The 22,915-nt window shown below is 49.8% G+C and overlaps 1 protein-coding gene and 1 non-coding gene across 2 annotated transcripts in view; one reads left to right on the plus strand and one right to left on the minus strand.

The window, feature by feature from the left end:
* The window catches only part of LOC144609613 (pyruvate carboxylase, mitochondrial-like), a 328,348-nt gene that overhangs the window by 66,105 nt on the left and 239,328 nt on the right, over positions 1 to 22,915 (plus strand). Inside the window, exon 2 of the mRNA XM_078428112.1 lies at positions 21,271 to 21,406. Coding sequence (XP_078284238.1) covers positions 21,271 to 21,406 — 136 coding nt within the window. The remainder of the gene's footprint in view (positions 1 to 21,270; positions 21,407 to 22,915) is intronic.
* On the minus strand, positions 11,219 to 11,325 carry LOC144609754 (U6 spliceosomal RNA). The gene has a single exon (XR_013549352.1). It is a non-coding gene; the product is annotated as a U6 spliceosomal RNA (small nuclear RNA).

The following is a 22,915-nucleotide window of genomic DNA, read 5'->3' on the forward strand; positions in this document are numbered from 1 at the left end:
TTTAGCCCAAAATACGGGATGTCCCGGCTAATATGGGACAGTTGGCAACCCCAGTCCTGACCTCCCATCCACATCCTTGGAAACCTTTGAACTATCTTTAATCAGATTTTATCGGACTTCAATGTTATTTTTTTGCGCTAAATGTTGTCCCATTTATCCATTGTATGTCGCTGTGGACAGCTTGATTGTGTTCCTGTGTAGTCTTTAACTGGATAGCACGCAAACTATGACTCTTCATTGTATCTCAGCCCACATGACAATATTTAAACTAAGCTAAGCCTTTGGCTCTACTTGCCCCTATCAACCAAAATACCCATCCACACTAGGCCCAAGGTTTGGCTCATATCCATCTAAGATAGGCACAAACTATAGCAGTAACTTTAGACTGAAGAAGGGCCCCGACCCAAAACATCAGCCATTCCTTTTCCCCAGAGATGCTGCCTGTCCCGCTGAGTTACTCCAGCATTTTGTGTCTATCTTCGGTTTAAATCAGCATCGGCAGTTTCTTCCGACTCATCTATCTATCTACTAAAACTCTCGTTTGTTTGTTTGTTTGTTCCTGAACTACAGCCAAAACTGTGCACAATAGCGAGACAATTTTAGGTCCACCTTACTCACCATCATCCCTTTGGTGCTAATGGAAGAGGTTTCATTGAAATCGTTATATTTTTTAAGTTATTCACATTTAAATTTTTTAATCTATCTCCTAGGGAGGGAGGGGGAGGGAGGGATGGGGGAGGAGGGAGGATAGGGGGCATTGAGGGGGATGGAGTGGGGGAGAGGGGAAGGGGGGGAGGGGAGGGAGGGGGAGTGGAGTGGGGGAGGGAGAGGGAGGGAGGGGGAGGGGGAGTGGAGGGGAGGGGATGGGAGGAGGGAGGGGAAGGGGAGGGAGGGGAAGGGGAGGGGGGGAGGGGAGGGGAGGGGGGAGGAGAGGGTGCTGCACCAATGCAGGAGAGGTTTAGACAATAGACAATAGGTGCAGGAGGAGGCCATTCGGCCCTTCAAGCCAGCACCGCCATTCAATGTGATCATGGCTGATCATGGTTTGGGCCCAATGGGTCCACTTGGTCTAATATCCATCTAAACCTTTCCTATCCATGTATCTGTCCGTGTCTTTTCCATGTTGTTATAGTACCTGCCTGAATCATCTCCTGTGGCAGCTCGTTCCATTCTCACCCTCAGTGTGGGAAAAGTTGCCCCTCAGGCTTCTGATGAATCTTTACCCTCTCGTCTTAACCTCTGTCCCCTAGTTGTTGATTCCACTACTCCGAGTAAAAGACTCTGCCTTCGCCCTGTCTATTAATCTTTGATCTTGAAAGACACAGCATGGAAACAGGCCCTTCGGCCCACCAAGTCCGTGCCGACCAGCAGTCCTTGTACTCTAACACAATCCTACACACCAGGGACAATTTCCAATTTTTACCGGCCAATTACAGCAAATCTGTACGTCTTTGGAGTGTGGGAGGAAACCGGGTGCACCCAGAGAAAACCAACGCAGTCACAGGGAGAACGTACAAACTCCGTACAGGTGGCGTCTGCAGTCAGGATCGAACCCGGTTCTCAGGCACTGTAAGGCAGCAGCTCTACTTCTGATTTTACACGCCTCCCTCAGCCTCCAGCGCTGCAAGGAATAAAGTCTCAGCCTGCCCAACTTCCCCCTGTGGCTCTGACCATCGAGTCCTGGCAACGTCCTCGTAAAATGATCCCTTTGAGATCATAGGTGGTGCAGCGGTAGAGTTGCTGCCTTACAGCGAATGCAGCGCCGGAGACCCGGGTTCCATCCCGACTACGGGCGCAGCCTGTACGGAGTTCGTACGTTCTGCCCGTGACCTGCGTGGGTTTTCTCCGAGATCTTCAGTTTTCTCCCACACTCCAAAGACGTACAGCTTTGTAGGTTAATTGGCTTGGAAAATGTGTTTAAAAAATGTCCCTAGTGGGTGTAGGATGGTGTTAGTGTGCGGGGATCGCTGGTCGGCGCGGACCCGGTGGGCCGACAGGGCCTGTTTCCGCGCTGTATCTCTAAACTAAACTGAACCAAATCTAAATCATCAGTGATCTCAAGCAAATAATAAATAATCCTGATGATAAGGCATAAAATGCCGGAGCAACTCAGCGGGTGAGTCAGCAAGGGTGAGCGTGGGGGGCCGCTGGAGAGTGAGGAGGGGCATCGGCGGGAGTGGAGGGGGTCGTCACCCGCGCTTTCCCCCCCTTACCTTAAACCCACGCCCTCTAATTGTTGATTCCTCTCCCTGCGGGAGGGGGAATATAAGAGAACAGCAGACAAGGATGAGAGAGGATCTTATTGAAACATTGGATCTTACAAGATCAACATCAGACAAGGATGAGAGGGGATCTTATTGAAAGATTATTAAGGGGTTGGACACGCTAGAGGCAGGAAACATGTTCCCAATGTTGGGGGAGTCCAGAACCAGGGGCCACAGTTTAAGAATAAAGGGCAGGCCATTTAGAACGGAGACGAGGAAAAACTTTTTCAGTCAGAGAGTTGTGAATCTGTGGAATTCTCTGCCTCAGAAGGCAGTGGAGGCCAATTCTCTGGATGCTTTCAAGAGAGAGCTGGATAGAGCTCTTAAGGATAGCGGAGTCAGGGGGTATGGGGAGAGGGCAGGAACGGGGTACTGATTGAGAATGATCAGCCATGATCGCATTGAATGGTGGTGCTGGCTCGAAGGGCCAAATGGCCTCCTCCTGCACCTATTGTCTATTGTCTACAAGGAGGTGGATGTTGCCAGGACTAGACAGTGTGAGCTACAGGGAGAAGTTGAGCAGGCTGGGACTCTATTCCTTGGAGCGCAGGAGGATGAGGGCTGATCTTATAGATATGTATAAAGTCATGAGAGGAATAGATCGGGAAGATGCACAGAATCTCTTGCCCAGAGAAGGTGAATCGAGGACCAGAGGACATAGGTTCAAGCTGAAGGGGAAAAGATTTAATAGGAATCTGAGGGGTAGCTTTTTCACACAAAGGGAGGTGGGTGTATGGAACGAGCTGCCAGAGGAGGTAGTTGAGGCTGGGACTATCCCAACGTTTAAGAAACAGTTAGACAGGTACACGGATAGGACAGATTTGGTGGGATATGGACCAAACGCGGGCAGGTGGGACCAGGCAGACACACAATGCTGGAGTAACTCAGCTAGGACTAGTGTAGCTGGGATATGTTGGCCGGAGAGGGCAGGTTGGGTCAAAGGGCCTGTTTCCACACTGTGTCACTCTCTGACTCCAATAATAAATCCTTGGTTCTAGTGGCCAGGTTGACTCACTGTTTACTTGTGATAAAGCTGAGGACTGTTTGGTTAGTTGGCACACAGACGCATGGACTGCTCCCACAAACGGTATCTGTTCCATGGTGGAGGGTGGGAGCTGATGTTCAGAGTTCACATCTAGCGTAGGTAGCCTCTTTATACGTTACTAAACAGCATCGAACCTTGCACTCCCCACTGCTGGCTGACTCCTCACGGTAAGCTGCCTGCCTTGCCTGCTGCCTCGGGTAAAAGCCTTTCAACTTAAACCATTGGTCTGAGGTGAAGGGGGAAAGATTTAATAGGGACTAGACCAAGTGGACCCGTTGGGCCCAAACCTCTCCTGCATTGGTGCAGCACCCTCTCCCCCCCCTCCCTTCTCTCCTCAACCCCCCGTCCCCTCTCCCTTCTCTCCCACTACCCCCTTCCCCCCTCCCTCCCTCCTCCCCTCCCCCCCTCCTCCTTTTAAACTTAAAAATGTGAATAACGTTAAAAATATACCACCAATTTCGATAACAGGCGGCACGGTGGCGCAGCGGTAGAGTTGCTGCCTTACAGCGAATGCAGCGCCGGAGATTCAGGTTCGATCCTGACTACTGGCGCCGTCTGTACGGAGTTTGTACGTTCCCCCCGTGACCTGCGTGGGTTTTCTCCGAGATCTTCGGTTTCCTCCCACACTCCAAATACGTGCAGGTATGTAGGTTAATTGGCTGGGCAAATGTAAAAATTGTCCCTAGTGGGTATAGGATAGTGTTAATGTGCGGGGATCGCTGGTCGGCGAGGACCAGGTGGGCCGAAGGGCCTGTTTCCGCGCTGTATCTCTAAAAAAAAACTACTTGCATTATCACTAAAGTGACAATGGTGAGTACGGTGGGCCTAGAATTGTGGCGCTATCGTGTACCGTTTTGGCTGAAGTTCAGTCACAAACAAGATAACAAACGAGAGTTTTAGCATATAGATGTGAGGGGTAACTTTTTCGCACAGAGGGTGGTGGGTGTATGGAACGAGCTGACGGAGGAGGTAGTTGAGGCTGGGACTATCCCAAAGTTTAAGAAACAGTTGGACGGGTACATGGATAGGACAGATTGGGAGGGAAATGGACCAAATGCGGGCAGGTGGGACTAGTGTAGCTGGGGTATGTTGTCCAGTGTGAGCAAGTTAGGCCGAATGGCCTGTCTCCACACTGTAGCCCCAGTTCCCACAGGTGGGGGAGTCTAGGACCAGAGGTCATACATAGCCTGTGTAGGAAAATAACTGTAGATGCTGGTACAAATCAAAGGTATTTATTCACAAAATGCTGGAGTAACTCAGCGGGTCAGGCAGCATCTCAAGAGAGAAGGAATGGGTGATGTTTCGGGTCGAGACCCTTCTTCAGTCTGAACCCGAAACGTCATACATTCCTTCTCTCCTGCTTGACCTGCTGAGTTACTCCAGCATTTTGTGAATAGAGGTCACAGCCTCATAATTAAAGGGCGCTCTTTTAGAAAGGAGGTGAGGAGGAACCTCTTTAGGCAGAGGGTGGTGAATCTGTGGGACTCTTTGCCACAGAGGGCTGTGGAGGCCAAGTCAGTGGATATTTCTAAGGCAGAGGGAGACAAATTCTTGATTGGAACGGGTGTCAGGGGTTACGGGGAGAAGGCGGGAGGAAAATGGGATTAGGAGGCAGAGATCAGCCGAGTTGTTCCCGATGTTGGGGAAGTCCAGAACAAGGGGTCACAGTTTAAGGATAAGGGGGAAGTCTTTTAGGACCGAGATGAGAAAGTTTTTTTTCACACAGAGAGTGGTGAATCTGTGGAATTCTCTGCCACAGAAGGTAGTTGAGGCCAGTTCATTGGCTATATTTAAGAGGGAGTTAGATGTGGCCCTTGTGGCTAAAGGGATCAGGGGGTATGGAGAGAAGGCAGGTACGGGATACTGAGTTGGATGATCAGCCATGATCATATTGAATGGCGGTGCAGGCTCGAAGGGCCGAATGGCCTATTCCTGCACCTATTTTCTATGTTTCTATGTGATTGAACCGCGGAGTGGACACGATGGGCCGAATGGCCTAATTCTACCCCTCTAACCTGTGAACTTGGGAACGTGCGGCTCTGTGACTTTAGCTGGGGCACTGGCAGCAGTCTGCTGGAGTGCGCTGGGAGGGGTCTCGACCCGAGACGTCACCCGTTCCTTCTCTCCGGCGATGCTGCCTGTCCCGCTGAGTTGCTCCAGCTGTTCTGTGTCTACCTCCTCCCTGGATGAAGGCTGACTCCACCTGTGCTGCTGCTGCGTTGAAGTGAAGCGGTGAGCCGTCGGGTGGGAGTGCCGTGGGGGATGTGGCAGAAGCACCAGGCTGCGGTGGAGAGGTTGGGTGTGTGGAGACGGTCAGGTGTGAGGGACAAGGCACACGGTGTGAAGGTTATCCAGCTGAGCACAGTGAATCTGTGCAATGCTCTGCCACAGATGGCTGTGGAGGCCAAGTCAGTGGATACATTTAAGGCAGAGGTAGATATATTCTTGATTAGTGCTAGTGTCAGGGGTTACGGGGAGAAGGCAGGAGAATGGGGTTAGGATGGAGAGATAGATCAGCCATGATTGAATGGCGGAGTAGACTTGATGGGCCGAATGGCCTAATTCTACTCCTATCAATTATGACCTTATATTGATTATAACGGCTCAGGCATTCATGTTGAAAGGGGAGATGGTGTGCGTTGTATTGTGTGCGTGTCCAGGTATGTTTTGTGAGTGTGTTTGTGTGTATGTCTGTGTTTATTTACGCTGTGTGTTTATGTATGTTGTGTGTGTTTATGTATGTCATGTGTGCGTGCTTTGTGCATGTGTGCTGTGTTTGTGTGTGTGTTTCCGCATGTTTTTTAATGTATGTGTGCTGTGTTTGAGTGTGCGTTGTGTGTTCGTGTGTTTATGTATGTTATGTGTGTGTTTGGGAAAGAACTGCAGATGCTGGTTTAAATCGAAGGTAGACACAAAATGCTGGAGTAACTCAGACTGAAGAAGGGTCTCGACCCGAAACGTCACCCATTCCTTCTCTCCAGAGATGCTGCCTGTCCCGCTGAGTTACTCCAGCATTTTGTGTCTACCTTATGTGGGTGTTTTGTGTGTGTCTTTATGTTTTATATGTGTGTTTTGTGAATGTCTTTATGGATGCTATATGTGTTTTGTTGATGTGTAAGTGTGTGTGTGTGTGTGTGTGCTTCAGTATGTGTGTATTTCTCTATGTTGTGTGCATGTTTTGTGTATATGTGCTGTGTTTGTGTGTGTTTTGTCTTTGTGTTTTGAGTATGTGTGCTGTGTTTGTGCGTGTGTGCTCTGTGTATGTGTGTGTTTATGTATGTTTTTTGTATGTTTTGTGAGTGTTTATGTTTTACATGTGTGGTTTGTGTATGTGTGTGTTTGTGAATGTGTATGTCCTGTGTGTGTTTTGTTGATGTGTGTGTTTATATATGTTGTGTGTGTGTGTTTTGTTGATGTGTGTGTTTATGTATGTTGGGTGTGTGTGTTTTGTTGATGTGTGTTTGTGTATGTTGTGTGTTTTGTGTATATGTGCTGTGTTTGTGTGTGTCATGTGTGTTTTATGTTTGTTTGATGCGTTTAGTTTCGTTTAGTTTAGATTCGAGATACAGCGCGGAAAGAAGCCCTTTGGCCCATCAAGTCCACACCGACCAGCGATCCACGCACACTAACACTATCCTACGCACACTGGGGACAATTTACATTTATACCGAACCAATTAACTACAAACCTGCAGTGGCGCAGCGGTAGAGTTGCTGCCTTACAGCGAATGCAGCGCCGGAGATTCAGGTTCGATCCTGGCTACGGGCGCCGTCTGTACGGAGTTTGTACGTTCTCCCCGTGACCTGCGTGGGTTTTCTCCGAGATCTTCGGTTTCCTCCCACACTCCAAAGACGTACAGGTATGTAGGTTAATTGACTGGGCAAATGTGAAAATTGTCCCTAGTGTAGGATAGTGTTAATGTGCGGGGATCGCTGGGCGACGCCGACTCGGTGGGCCGAAGGGCCTGTTTCCGCGCTGTATCTCTAAATAAAACCCACATGGTCACAGGGAGAACGTACAAAACCCACACAGACAGCACCCGTAGTCAGAATTGAGCCTGGGTCTCTGGCACTGAAAGCGTTATAAGGCAGCAACTCTACTGCTGTGCCACCGTGCCGCCCTATTTGTATGTGTGTGCTTTGTGCATTCATGTGTTTGTATGTTTTGTGTTTGTTTTATGTATATGCGCTGCGTTTAGATTTTTTAGATTTAGAGATACATTGCGGAAACAGGCCCTTCGGCCCACCGGGTCCGCGCCGCCCAGCAATCCCCGCACACTAACACTATCCTACACACACTAGGGACAATTTTTACATTTACCAAGCCAATTAACCCACATACCTGTACGTCTTTGGAGTGTGGGAGGAAACCGAAGATCTCGGAGAAAACCCACGCAGGTCACGGGGAGAACGTACAAACTCCGTACAGACGGCGTCCGTAGTCAGGATCGAACCTGAGTCTCCGGCGCTGCATTCACTGTAAGGCAGCAACTCTACCGCTGCGCCACCGTGCCGCCCGTTTATGTCCGTTGCGTGTGTGTTTTACATACACGTGCTCCATTTGCGTATGTGTGTGTTTATGCATGTTTTATGTGTATGTGCGCTGTGCGTGTTTAGTGCACACACGTGTGCGTGTTGTGTATTCTCCCACAGGCACTCACCTGTGCCCATCCAGTTTTCAGGTCCCTTTGTCCATCCTTCCCCCCCATAGTTCCCTCTGCCCACTATTCCCCCCCTATTTGGTTCCACATCTTCTACCAGCCACCTCCCCCCCCACCCTCCATCTCCAATATACTCTCATACATCTCAATCTCTCCTCTTCCCTCTCAGTCCTGACCAACAATGTCGACTTACTCCTTTTGCCACCACAGATGGTGGCGCAGCGGTAGAGTCGCTGCATTGCAACGCTTTCAGCACCAGCGACCCGGGTTCCATCCCGACCACGGGCGCTGCCCATACGGAGTTCGTACGTTCTCCCCGTGACCTGCGTGGGCGTTTCTCCGAGACCCTCGGTTTCCTCCCATACTCCAAAGACGTGCAGGATGTCGGTTAATTGGCTTGGTGTAAATGTAATTGTCCCCAGTGTGTGTAGTGTGGTGTTAATGTGGAGGGATTGCGGACTCGGTGGGCCGAAGGGCCTGTTTCAGCGCTGTATCTCTAAACTAAACTAAACTAAAGATGCCACGACCCTCAAGAGAGGAGCTGCTGGGGGCTTTATTCACTGAGGCGATACAGGCAGAGCTCAAAACTAAGAAAGATGCAAACACTGTACGGGATTCTACCACAGGCTTCCCAATAGCCAGCTGGCGATGGAGGAATGGATACGTGCACAGATTATGGAAAGATGTAAAAGCAACAGGGTTGTCCAAGTGGGTGACTTTAACAGCCCCAATATTGACTGGGACGTACCCAGTGCAAGAGGTTTAGACGGGGCACAATTTGTCAGTTGTTTCTGAAAGGACTTCCTAAAACAGTACGCGGACAGTCCAACCAAAGGAGGGACCATACAGGACCTTGTGGAGACAAGGAGCTGCAGATTAATACATCAAAGGACTGGAAAGGTCTCGACCCGAAACGTCGCCCATTCCTTCCCTCCAGAGATGCTGCCTGTCCCGCTGAGTTACTCCAGCATTCTGTGCCAACCAAAAGACACAGAGTGCTGGAGTAACTCAGCGGGTCAGGCAGCATCTCTGGAGAACATGGATAGGTGACGTTTCACAGAGTGCTGGAGTAACTCAGCGGGTCAGGCAGCATCTCTGGAGAACATGGATAGGTGACGTTTCACAGAGTGCAGGAGTAACTCAGCGGGTCAGGCAGCATCTCTGGAGAACATGGATAGGTGACGTTTCAAGTCAGGACCCTTCTCCAAACGCGGTTACTCCAGCACTTCTTTGTCTATTGTTTTAGTGGAAACAAGGTACGGCAGATGCTGGTTTACAAAAAAAAGACACAATATGCTGGAGTAACTCAGCAGGTCAGGCAGCATCTCTGGGGAACGTGGACAGGTACGTGGGCAGCACTTTGAGTCTTTTTCGTAAACCACCATGTGCAGTTCGTTGCATCCAGGAAGGAGGGCTTTTATCTGCAGGGAGGGACTGGAACAATTCCCACGCGTTTGTTGTCCATTAGGAGATTACGTCCGAATCTGCAGCCAAGAAATCAGAGTGTTCTTTCTGTGGGATCAGAGACTCAAACGTCATGTTCTGTGGCATCGGAAACTCTCTTCAAACGGGCTTGATTTCAGTCAGCTCAAAGACCTTCCAAATACACGCAAGCCCAAGTTGATTTAAAAACACATTGGGCTGCCCCAACGTGTCTATGCCTCCAGCGATCGTTTTAAACCCAACCGTGTAAGGTTCATGTCATCAGGTCAAGGCAGGAGTTGATGCAGATGGTGGAGAGCTGTGCAGCCATTGCATAATGCGTGACTTGTTTACACACACACACACCCCACACACACACACGCACACACGCACACACACACACACACACACACACACAACACGTACACACCCCCCACACACACACACACACACACACACACCAGACACGTACACACCCCACACACACACACACCCACTAGACACGTACACACCCCACACACACACGCACTCACACTACGCCCCCCAAACACCCCTTCAGTGCCACAGTGCTGCCACGTCCCCCAAACACCGCACCCTCCAGTGGTTCAGGGCGGCCCAGTGGTGCAGCGGGTAGAGCCGCTGCCTCAGCGTCGCAGACACGGTTCCATCCTGACATCGGGTGCTGTGTGAGTGTGTGCGTGTGTTTGTGTGCGTGTGCGCGCGCGTGTGTGTGTGTGTGCGTGTATGAGTGTGTGTGTGCGTGTGTGTGTGCGTGTGTGAGTGCGTGTGTGTGGAGTTGGAAAGGGGAGGACTGGGAGAATTAAAGGGGATAATGAGATGGGGTTCAGATCAAGATAGTGGTGGCACGGTGGCACAGCGGGTAGAGTCGCTGCCTCTCAGCGCCAGAGACCCGGGTTCCATCCTGACCGCGGGTGATGTTTCTATGTTTCTATACCTTTAGAAAGACGATGAGGGGGAATTTCTTTAGCCAGAGGGCGGTGAATCTGTGGAATTCATTGACACAGACGGCTTTGGAGACCAAGTCATTGTATATTTTTAAGGCTGAGTTTGACAGGTTTTTGTTTAATAAGGGTATCACGGGTTGTGTGGAGAAGGCAGGACCATGGGATTGAGTGGGAAAGGTAGACACAAAATGCCGGAGTAACTCAGCGGGTCAGGCGGCATCTCAGGAGAGAAGGAATGGGTGACGTTTCGGGTCGAGACCCTTCTTCAGACTGAGATCTATCAGCTCTGATTGTATGGCACGGCAGACATGAGGGACGGAATGGCCTAATTCTGCTCCTGGAACTTACGAACTTAACATAAATTTTCTGACATAGTCCGTGTGGAGTTTGCCCATTGTACCATTGACCTCATGGCTCGACGGGTTAATAGGCCGCTGTAACTTGCCCCGAATGTGTAGGTGATTGGTAAAATCTGGGGGAGTTGATGGGAAATGTGGGGAGAATCAAGTGCCATTAGTGCTGGGTTGCAGCAAAAGCGTGATCGATGGTCAGTGCACTCAGTATAGAAGTCGGGAGGACATGTCGCTGTTGGACAAGACATCGGTGAGGCCGCAGTTGGAGTAGTGTGTTCAGTTTTAGTCACCCTGTTACAGGAAAGATGCTGAGAATGTACTTCCTGCGGCAACTGAAGAAACACAATCTGCCACAGGCAATGATGGTCCAATTCTATACTGCTCTCATTGAGTCCGTCCTCACCTTCTCCATCATGGTCTGGTTTGGCTCAGCCACCAAGCACGACATCCGGAGGCTGCAACGGATTGTTCGCATAGCTGAGAAGGTTGTTTTTTTATTTTATTTATTTTTTTATATGGAACGCTTCACGAATTTGCGTGTCATCCTTGCGCAGGGGCCATGCTAATCTTCTCTGTATCGTTCCAATTTTAGTATATGTGCTGCCGAAGCGAGCACAGCTGAGAAGGTTGTTGGCTGCAACCTTCCCCCCATTGACGAACTGTACGCTGCAAGGGCCAGGAAGCGAACGGGCAAGATCATCTCTGACCCCTCTCACCCTGGCCACAAACTCTTCGAAGCACTTCCCTCTGGAAGGCGACTCCGGACTGTCAAAGCAGCCACAGCCAGACATAAAAACAGCTTTTTTCCACGAGTGATAGTTCTACTCAATAACCAAAGTCTGTAGTCTCTTTTTTGCTCTGGTATATTTTCACCCACATGTTTAGATCGTAATGGTGTATCATTATTGTTTTGATGTGGTTATGCTTTATTCTTAATTGTTAACTATATGTTTGTGTTGTCATTTGTGAGCGGAGCACCAAGGCACATTCCTTGTATACGCACATACTTGGCCAATAAACTCATTCATTCTTTCGAGAAGACTTACGAGGATGTTGCCAGGACTCGAGGGCTTGAGCTAGAGAGGTTGGGCAGGCTGGGACTTTATTCCTTGGAGCGCAGGAGGATGAGGGGCGATCGTACAGGTGTATGGAATCATGAGGGGAATAGATCGGGTAAACGCACAGTCTTTTACCCAGAGTAGTAATATCAAAAAGCAGAGGGCGTAGGTTTAAGGTGAGGCTGGAAAGATTTAATAGGAACTGGAAGGGCACCTTTAATGCAAAGGGTGGTAGGTGTATGGAACGAGCTGCCGGAGGAGGTAGTTGAGCAAAGTACAATCACGATGTTTTAAAAACATTTAGACAGGTAGGTGGATACCATTGTTTCAGAGGGATATGGGCCAAACGCTGGCATATGGGGCATGTTGGTCATCATGAGCAAGTTGGGCCGAAGGGCCTGATCCATGCTGAAGATGGACCCAAAATGCTGGAGTAACTCAGCGGGCCAGGCAGCATCTCTGGAGAAAAGGAATAGGTGACGTTTCGGGTCGAGACCTACATCAAACATGACATTCTCCGGTTTTTAGGGTCGAGTGGTCTATCTTACTCTGCTCTATTATTTTTGGTCTCAACTCCGTAATGTCGCCTATTCATTTTCTCCAGAGATGCTGCCTGACCTGCTGAGTTACTCCTGCATTTGGTGTCTATCTTCGATGTAAACCAGCATCTGCAGTTCCTTCTTCCACTGTTTGTGTGGCCGTATGGCTCTGCGAGTCGACAGACTCGGTGGGCTGAAAGCACTCTTTCTGTGCTGTGCCTCTCTGACCAGATACACCATACATACATACATACAGTCAGTTTAGTTTAGTTTAGTTTAGAGATACTGTGCGGAAAACAGGCCAGCCAGCGATTCACGTGCACTTCTAGTCCGAAGTCCCAGTCTAGGCACAGCTGCCTCACAGCGCCAGGAACCCAGGTTCGAGCCTAACTACGGGCGCTGTCTGTACGGCGTTTGTACGTTCTCCCTGTGACCTGCGTGGGTTTTCTCCGAGACCTTCACTTTCCTCCTGCACTCCAAAGACTACAGGTTTGTAGGTTAATTCGCTTGGTAGAAATGAAAATTGTCCCTGGTATGTGTAGGGTTGCCAATTGTCCCCGTATGGTTGAGTTCTTCATTAGGATGGAGAGTGACATAGTTAATTCAGAAACAACGGTTCTGAACTTAAAGAAAGGTAACTTTGAGGGTATGAGACGTGAATTGGCCAAGATAGACTGGCAATTGATTCTTAAAGGGTTGACGGTGGATATGCAATGGAAGGCATTTAAAGACCGCATGGATGAACTACAACAATTGTTCATCCCAGTTTGGCAAAAGAATAAATCAGGGAAGGTAGTGCATCCGTGGCTAACAAGGGAAATTAGGGTTAGTATCAAAACAAAAGATGAAGCGTACAAATTAGCAAGAAAAAGCAGCCTACCAGAGGACTGGGAGAAATTCAGAGTCCAGCAGAAGAGGACAAAGGGCTTAATTAGGAAAGGGAAAATAGATTATGAAAGAAAACTGGCAGGGAACATAAAAACTGACTGCAAAAGCTTTTATAGATATGTGAAGAGAAAAAGATTAGTTAAAACAAATGTAGGTCCCTTGCAGTCAGAAACAGGTGAATTGATCATGGGGAACAAGGACATGGCAGACCAATTGAATAACTACTTTGGTTCTGTCTTCACTGAGGAAGACATAAATAATCTGCCGGAAATAGCAGGGAACCGGGGGGTCAAATGAGATGGAGGAACTGAGTGAAATCCAGGTTAGTCGGGAAGTGGTGTTAGGTAAATTGAATGGATTAAAGGCCAGATAGGCTGCATCCCAGAGTGGTTAAGGAGGTAGCCCCAGAAATAGTGGATGCATTAGTGATAATTTTTCAAAACTCTTTAGATTCTGGAGTAGTTCCTGAGGATTGGAGGGTAGGTAATGTAACCCCACTTTTCAAAAAGGGAGGGAGAGAGAAAACGGGGAATTACAGACCAGTTAGTCTAACATCGGTAGTGGGGAAAATGCTAGAGTCAGTTATTAAAGATGGGTTAGCAGCACATTTGGAAAGTGGTGAAATCATTGGACAAAGTCAGCATGGATTTATGAAAGGTAAATCATGTCTGACGAATCTTATAGAAGTTTTCGAGGATGTAACTAGTAGAGTGGATAAGGGAGAACCAGTGGATGTGTTATATCTGGACTTCCAGAAGGCTTTCGACAAGGTCCCACATAAGAGATTATTATGCAAACTTAAAGCACACGGTATTGTGGGTTCAGTATTGATGTGGATAGAGAAATGGCTGGCAGACAGGAAGCAAAGAGTAGGAATAAACGGGTCCTTTTCAAAATGGCAGGCAGTGACTAGTGGGGTACCGCAAGGCTCAGTGCTGGGACCCCAGCTATTTACAATATATATTAATGATTTGGACGAGGGAATTGAATGCAACATCTCCAAGTTTGCGGATGACACGAAGCTGGGGGGCAGTGTTAGCTGTGAGGAGGATGCTAGGAGGCTGCAACGTGACTTGGATAGGTTAGGTAAGTGGGCAAATACATGGCAGATGCAATATAATGTGGATAAATGTGAGGTTATCCACTTTGGTGGCAAGAACAGGAAAGCAGACTATTATCTGAATGGTGGCCGATTAGGAAAAGGGGAGATGCAACGTGACCTGGGTGTCGTGGTACACCAGTCATTGAAAGTAGGCATGCAGGTGCAGCAGGCAATGAAGAAAGCGAATGGTATGTTGGCATTCATAGCGAGGGGATTTGAGTATAGGAGCAGGGAGGTTCTGCTGCAGTTGTACAGGGCATTGGTGAGACCACACCTGGAGTATTGCATACAGTTTTGGTCTCCTAATCTGAGGAAAGACATTCTTGCCATAGAGGGAGTACAGAGAAGGTTCACCAGATTGATCCCTGGGATGGCAGGACTTTCATATGAAGAAAGACTGGATAGACTCGGCTTGTACTCGCTGGAATTTAGAAGATTGAGGGGGGATCTTATAGACAATAGACAATAGACAATAGGTGCAGGAGTAGGCCATTCAGCCGTCGAGCCAGCACCGCGATTCAATGCGATCATGGCTGATCACTCTCAATCAGTACCCCGTTCCTGCCTTCTCCCCATACCCCCTCACTCCGCTATCCTTAAGAGCTCTATCCAGCTCTCTCTTGAAAGCATCCAACTTTCTTATAGAAACTTATAGAAACTTACACAATTCTTAAGGGGTTGGACAGGCTAGATGCAGGAAGATTGTTCCCGATGTTGGGGAAGTCCAGAACAAGGGATCACAGTTTAAGGATAAGGGGGAAGTCTTTTAGGACCGAGATGAGAAAGTTTTTTTTCACACAGAGAGTGGTGAATCTGTGGAATTCTCTGCCACAGAAGGTAGTTGAGGCCAGTTCATTGGCTATATTTAAGAGGGAGTTAGATGTGGCCCTTGTGGCTAAAGGGAACAGGGGGTATGGAGAGAAGTCAGGTACAGGATACTGAGTTATATGATCAGCCATGATCATATTGAATGGCGGTTGAGGCTCGAAGGGCCGAATGGCCTACTCCTGCACCTATTTTCAATGTTTCTATGTTTCTATGTCCCGTATTAGCTGGGACATCCCGTACTTACGGCTAAAATGGTTTGTCCTGTACGGGACAGCCCTTATCCAGTGTTAGCCTTAGGGGGGGCTGTAGGCCCGGACTCTGTAGGCCTGGATGCTGTAAGTTCGGACACTGTAGGCTCGGTCACTGTAGGCTCGGACACTGTAGGCTCGGACACTGTAGGCCCGGACACTGTAGGCTCGGACACTGTAGGCTCGGACACTGTAGGCCTGGAAGTTGTAGGCTCGGACAGTGTAGGCTCGGACACTGTAGGCCTGGACGTTGTAGGCTCGGACAATGTAGGCTCGGACACTGTAGGCCTGGACGATGTAGGCTCGGACAGTGTAGGCTCGGACACTAGGCCCGGACGCTGTAGGCTCGGACAGTGTAGGTCCGGACTCTGTAGGCCCGGACGCTGTAGGCCCGGACGCTGTAGACTCGGACAGTGTAGGCTCGGACACTGTAGGCTCGGATTGTAGGCTCGGACACTGTAGGTTCGGACACTGTAGGCCCAGACGTTGTAGGCCTGGACGCTGTAGGCCCAGACATTGTAGGCCCGGACGCTGTAGGCTCGGACAGTGTAGGTTCGGAGGCACGGGCGCCGCCTAATGGAGGTTGCGTAGCAACCCGCCCCCCGGCCCAGGTGGCCGCCATTGGTGGAGCTGGAGCACGTGGCCGCTGGCTGGGTGAGGCACATGGGGTGCGGGGCGGTGACGTCACCTTTTGTCCCTTATTTGGGAGTGAGATAGTTGGCAACCCTAAATATGTGTAGGATTGTATTCATGTGCAGGAATTGTTGGTCGACGTGGACTCGATGGGCCAAAGCGCCAGTTTCCACACTGCATCTCTAAACTAAACTAAACTAAACTAAACTAAACTAAACTAAACTGTGGCTAGAGACAGAAGTTCCCAAGAGAAAAAGATGATACTAAGATAGGTGGTGTAGTTAATAATGAAGTAGAGTTTCAAAGTCTACAGAGAGACTTGGGCCTTTTGGAAGGGTGGGCTGAAAGATGGCAGATGGAGTTTAATGCTGATAAGTGTGAGGTGCTGCATTTTGGTAGGACAAATCAAAATAGGACGTACAGGGTAAATGGTAGGGAATTGAGGAATGCAGTGGAACAGAGGGATCTGGGAATAACTGTGCATTGTTCCCTGAAGGTGGAATCTCATGTGGATAGGGTGGTGAAGAAGGCGTTTGGTATGCTTGCCTTTATAAATCAGAGCATCGAGTATCGAAGTTGGGATGTAATGTTAAAATTATACAGGGCATTGGTGAGGCCGAATCTGGAGTATGGTGTGCAGTTCTGGTCGCCAAATTATAGGAAGGATGTCGACAAAATGGAGAGGGTACTGAGGAGATTTACTAGAATGTTGCCTGGGTTTCAGCACTTAAGCTACAGAGAAAGGTTGAACAGGTTGGGTCTTTATTCTTTGGAGCGTAGAAGGTTGAGGGGGGACTCGATAGAGGTTTTTTAAATTTTGAGAGGGACGGACAGAGTTGACGTGGGTAGGCTTTTCCCTTTGAGAGTGGGGAAGATTCCAACAAGGGGACATAGCTTCAGAATTGAGGGACAAAAGTTTAGGGGTAACATGAGGGGTAACTTCTTTACTCAGAGGGTGGTGGCTGTATGGAATGGGCTTCCGGTGGAAGTGGTGGAGGCTGGCTCGATTTTATTATTTAAGAGTAAATTGGATAGGTATATGGATAAGAGGGGATTAGAGGGTTATGGTCTGAGTGCAGGTAGATGAGACTAGGTCAGGGAGAGTGGTCGGCGTGGACTGGTAGGGCCGAACGGGCCTGTTTCCGTGCTGTAGTTGTTATATGGTTATATGGTTCACAAGCGAAAGTATTTCTTGTCTCCTGCTGTCTTGGGTGGTAAGTGGGGCACAGACTTCAGGTGAGAGGGGAGAGATTTAAGAGATGGTAGTGTGGAAGGCTCGAGGGCACAGCTTTAAGGTGAGAGGGGCAAATTTAAAGGAGATGTGCGAGGCAATTTAATTTTTTGCACAGCGAACGGTGGGGGCCTGGAACGCGCTGACAGGGGTCGTGGTTGAGGCAGATAAGATAGTGGCGTTTAAGAGGCTTTTAGATACACACACGGATATGCAGGGAATGGAGCGATAGGGATCACGTGCAGACAGATGTGAGTTGGTGTCGGCATCATGTTCGGCACAGACCTTGCGGGTAGGGTTGCCAACTGTCCCGTATTAGCCGGGACATCCCGTATAATGGGCTAAATTGGTTTGTCCCGTACGGGACCGCCTTTGTCTCGTATTAGGCCCGGAGGGCACTGTAAGCTCGGACACTGAAGGCCCGGACACTGTAGGCCCGGACACTGTAGGCCTGGACACTGTAGGCACGGACCCTGTAGGCCCGGACACTGTAGGCCCGGACACTGTAGGCCCGGACACTGTAGGCCCGGACACTGTAGGCCCGGACACTGTAGGCCCGGACACTGTAGGCCCGGACACTGTAGGCACGGACACTGTTGGCCCGGACACTGTAGCCCGGACACTGTAGCCCGGACACTGTAGGCCCCGACACTGTAGGCCCAGACACTGTAGGCCCGGATACTGTAGGCCCGGACACTGTAGGCCCAGACACTGTAGCCCGGACACTGTAGGCCCGGACACTGTAGGCCCCGGACACTGTAGGTCCGGAGGCCCGTGAGCCGCCTAACGGAGGTTGCCGAGCAACCCACCTCCCAGCCCGGGCGGCCGCCATTGTTGGAGCGGGAGCACGTGGCCGCTGGCTGGGCACGTAGGGCGCAGGGCGGCGACGTCACATTTTGTCCCTTGTTTGGGAGTGAGAAAGTTGGCAACCCTACTTGCGGGCCAAAGGGCCTGTTCTTGTGCTGCACTGTTCTATGGGATCCCAGGGGTGACATTTTCACTCTGATAGTAGCCCTGGTATCTGGAATGAGCTGCCAGAGGAAGCTACAGCAGTAGATACAATGACGACTTCTAAAAGACATTTGGCCAGATATGAAAAGGAAGGGTTTAGAGGACTACTAGACCAAGTGGACCCGTTGGGCCCAAACCTCTCCTGCATTGGTGCAGCGCCCTCTCCTCCCCCCGTCTCTCCCTCCTGCCCTCCTTCCCTCCCACTTCCTTTCCTCTCCCCCTCCCTCCACCCCACCTTCCCTTCCCCCTCCCCCTTCCCCCCTCCCCCCCTCAACCTCCCTTCCTTCTTCCCTCCCTAGGAGATAGATTTAAACTTTAAAATGTGAGTGACTTTAAAAATATAACACAGATTTCAATGAAACTTCTTCCATTAGCACCAAAGGGACGACGGTGAGTAAGGTGGGCCTAAAATTGTTGCGCTGTCGTGTACCGTTTTGGCTGTAGTTCAGGAACAAACAAACGAGAGTTTTAGTATATAGATAGATGATCAAATGCAAGAAAATGGGGCTAGCCCAGTATGGCAACTTGGTTGGCATGGACAAGGTGGGCTGAAGGACCCGTTGCTGTGATGTAAAGCTCTAAGACTATAAAAAACTTCATATCAGCAATTTTTTCAGAGCATAATCTCGTGCCTTGGTTGTTCAGTAAACATCTATTTGCCGAGCTGTTTATTAGGAGAGACATTTGATCTTTGCGACGGTGCTTTGCCTCCAATATTTCTCCCTAATATCACAGCTAGTTCTCTACCAAATGAGTCTCAGCGGGTTAATGAGAATGAGCATAGAGGTTGGGAGGTCATGTGTTGGAAGGAACTGCAGATGCTGGTTCAAACAGAAGATAGACACAAGAAGCTGGAGTAACTCAGCGGGTCAGGCAGCATCCCTGGAGAGAAGGGATGGGTGACGTTTCGGGCCGAGACCCTTCCTCAGACAGTTCCTTCCTGAACATGTTCTCTTGCCCGCGCTCTCAAAGCCTTGTCCGGTTGCAAACACGACACCGTGCATTAATAATTACTGAGATGAAATATCTGCGGGCGGTTGTGGTAAGGAATGTTAAATATTTAACGCATTGCCTCTTCCCTGCTTACAGATGCTGCACCCACGTTCCGTGTCAGACTTCCAGTCTGAAGAAGGGTCTCGACCTGAAACGTCACCCATTCCCTCCCCCCAGAGATTCTGCCTGTCCCGCTGAGTTGCTCCACCATTTGGTGTCTCCATCTTGGGAGGTCACGTTCCAGTCGTACAAGGCATTGGTGAAGTCACCTTTGGAGTATTATGTTCAGTTGCGATCACCTTGTTTAGAGATTAGAGATACAGCGTGGAAACAGGCCCTTCGGCCCACCGAGTCTGTGCCGACCAATGGTCGCTAACAGTAGGTAGCACTATCCTACACATGTAGGGACAATTTACAATTTAACTGAAGCCAATTAACCAGCAAACCTGTACGTCTTTGGAATGTGGGAGCAAACCGTGGCACCCGGAGAAAACCCACGCGGTCACAAGGCGAACGTACAAACTCCGTACAAATAACACTCATAGTCAGGATGGAGCCCGGGTCTCTGACGCTGTGAGGCAGCAACTCTACCGCTGCGCCGACGTGCCGCTCCTAATTCGTTATGTCCCTTACAAACTGTGCCACTCCTTGGACACGGACTTGGAGGGCCGAAAAGGCCTGTTTCCGGCTGTATGTATATGATATGATATGATATGATATGATATGTTAAAGGAAAGACGTTGTTCAGCTTGAAAGGGTGCAGGGAACATTGACAAGGAAGTTGCCGGGACTCGAAGGCCTGGGGTATCGGGTGAGGTTGATCAGGCTAGGATTTTATTCCATCGAGTGCAGGGAGGATGGTGGGCGATTTCACACAGGTGCTCGAGATCTATGAAGGAATAGCGGCACCATTTGTTCGGGACGCAACAAATTAGGGGCGGCACTGTGGTGCCTGGGACCCGGGTTCCATCCTGAACACAGGTGCTACCTGCATGGAGTTTGTACATTCTCCCTGTGACTGCAGGTACTAGCACAACATTTAAAAACGTTTAACAACGTTTACTCGACTAAGTGGAACCATTGGGCCCAAACCTCTCCTGTATTGGTGCAGCACCCTCTCCTCCCCCTTCCCTTTCCCCCTCCCCCTTCCCCTCCTCTCACCCCCCCTCCCCTCTCCCTCTCCCCATCCCCTCTCCCTCCCCTCTTCCTCCTCCCCCCCCTCTCCCACCCCCCTCCCTCTCCCTCCTCCCCTCCCCTCTCCTCCTCCCCTCTCCCACCCCCCTTCCCCTAACCCCCCACTCCATCCCCCTCAACCCCCCTTATCCTCCCCCCTCCCTCCCTAGGAGGTAGATTTAAACTTCAAAATGTGAATAACTTTAAAAATATAACACTGATTTCAATGAGGCTTCTTCCATTAGCACCAAAGGGACGATGGTGAGTAAGTTGGGCCTAAAATTGTCGCGCTGTCGTGTACCGTTTTGGCTGTAGTTCAGGAACAAACAAACAAATTAGAGTTTTAGTATATAGACTTGGACATGTACATGGATGGGATAGGTTTAGAAGGATAAGGGCCACACGCAGGCAGGTGGGACTAGTGTAGATGGAACATGTTGGTCAGCACGGGCAAGCTGGGCCGAAGAGCCTGTTTCCACGTTGTGTGACTCGATGATCGATTGGGGAGTAAATTCTTCTGCCGCGTATACGTTGCAGGGATCGGCAACTTGATATATCTGCCCTTCGAACGTATTCTCTTGAGACAGACACAAAACGCTGAAGTAACTCAGCGGGACGGGCAGCATCCCTGGAGAGAAGGGATGGGTGACGTTTCGGGCCGAGACCCTTCTTCAGACAGTTCCTTCCTGAACGTGTTCTCTTGCCCGCGCTCTCAAAGCCTTGTCCCGTTGCAAACACGACACCGTCTGCCTGTAGTAGGTGAACGCGTGCATTAATAATTACTGAGATGAAATATCTGCGGGCGGTTGTGGTAAGGAATGTTAAATATTTAACGCATTGTCTCTCCCTGCCTACAGATGCTGCACCTGCGTATCCTTAAAGGGGGCTTCGGCCTCCTGGGAGTGAAGAGGGTCACAGTGTTCAATGCCGTGTTCCACAGCACTCAGAATGTGGAGTACAAGCCCATCAAAAAGGTGATGGTGGCCAACAGAGGTAAGAAGGGTCGGCACAGTGGCGCAGTGGCAATAGGGTGGCACGGTGGCAATAGGGTGGCACAGAGGCAATAGGGTGGCGCAGTGGCAATAGGGCAGCATGGGGGCACAGCGGTAGAGTTGCTGCCTCACGGCGCCACACGCCCGGGTTCCATCCTGACTACGGGTACCGCCTGTCCCGAGTCTGTTCTGAGGTGGCAGGGTTCACTTCAATACAAATCTTATGTATCGGGGCATATTTAAAAGAAGCTGCAGCAACTCAGCGAGTCAGGCAGCATCTCGGGAGAAAAGGAATTGGTCGGGTCGAGACCCTTCTTCGGAGTCGGGGGGGAAAGGGAAACGAGAGATATAGACTGAGAATCAGTCCGCCTGGGCCTACCTGATCTCCCGGTTGCCAAACACATTAATTCCCCTTCCCATTCCCACATTAGAAACATAGAAAATAGGTGCAGGAGTAGGCCATTCGGCCCTTCGAGCCTGCACCGCCATTCAATATGATCATGGCTGATCATCCAACTCAGTATCCCGTACCTGCCTTCTCTCCATACCCCCTGATCCCTTTAGCCACAAGGGCCACATCTAACTCCCTCTTAAATATAGCCAATGAACTGGCCTCAACTACCTTCTGTGGCCGAGAATTCCACAGATTCACCACTCTGTGTGAAAAAAAACGTTCTCATCTCGGTCCTAAAACACTTCCCCCTTATCCTTAAACTGTGACCCCTTGTTCTGGACTTCCCCAACATCGGGAACAACTCGGCTGATCTCTGCCTCCTAATCCCATTTTCCTCCCGCCTTCTCCCCGTAACCCCTGACACCCATTCCAATCAAGAATTTGTCTCCCTCTGCCTTAGAAATATCCACTGACTTGGCCTCCACAGCCCTCTGTGGCAATGAGTCCCACAGATTCACTTTAGCCCCAGCTAAAGTCACAGAGCCGCAAGTTCCCAAGCTCACAGGTTAGAGGGGTAGAATTAGGCCATTCGGCCCATCGTATCCACTCCGCCGTTCAATCACATAGAAACATAAAAACATAGAAACATAGAAAATAGGTGCAGGAGTACGCCATTCGGCCCTTCGAGCCTGTACGCACCGCCATTCAATATGATCATGGCTGATCATCCAACTCAGTATCCTGTACCTGCCTTCTCTCCATACCCCCTGATCCCTTTAGCCACAAGGGCCACATCTAACTCCCTCTTAAATATAGCCAATGAACTGGCCTCAACTACCTTCTGTGGCAGAGAATTCCACAGATTCACCACTCTCTGAGTGAAAAAAAACTTTCTCATCTCGGTCCTAAAAGACTTCCCCCTTATCCATAAACTGTGACTCCTTGTTCTGGACTTCCCCAACATCGGGAACAATCTTCCTGCATCTAGCCTGTCCAACCCCTTAAGAATTTTGTAAGTTTCTATAAGATCCCCCCTCAATCTTCTAAATTCCAGCGAGTATCCAGTCTTTCTTCATATGAAAGTCCTGCATTACATTGACCTTCCTGTCCTGGGCC

The sequence above is a fragment of the Rhinoraja longicauda genome, chromosome 34 (assembly GCF_053455715.1).
Source record: "Rhinoraja longicauda isolate Sanriku21f chromosome 34, sRhiLon1.1, whole genome shotgun sequence".
In the NCBI taxonomy this organism is placed as follows: Eukaryota; Metazoa; Chordata; class Chondrichthyes; order Rajiformes; family Arhynchobatidae; genus Rhinoraja; species Rhinoraja longicauda.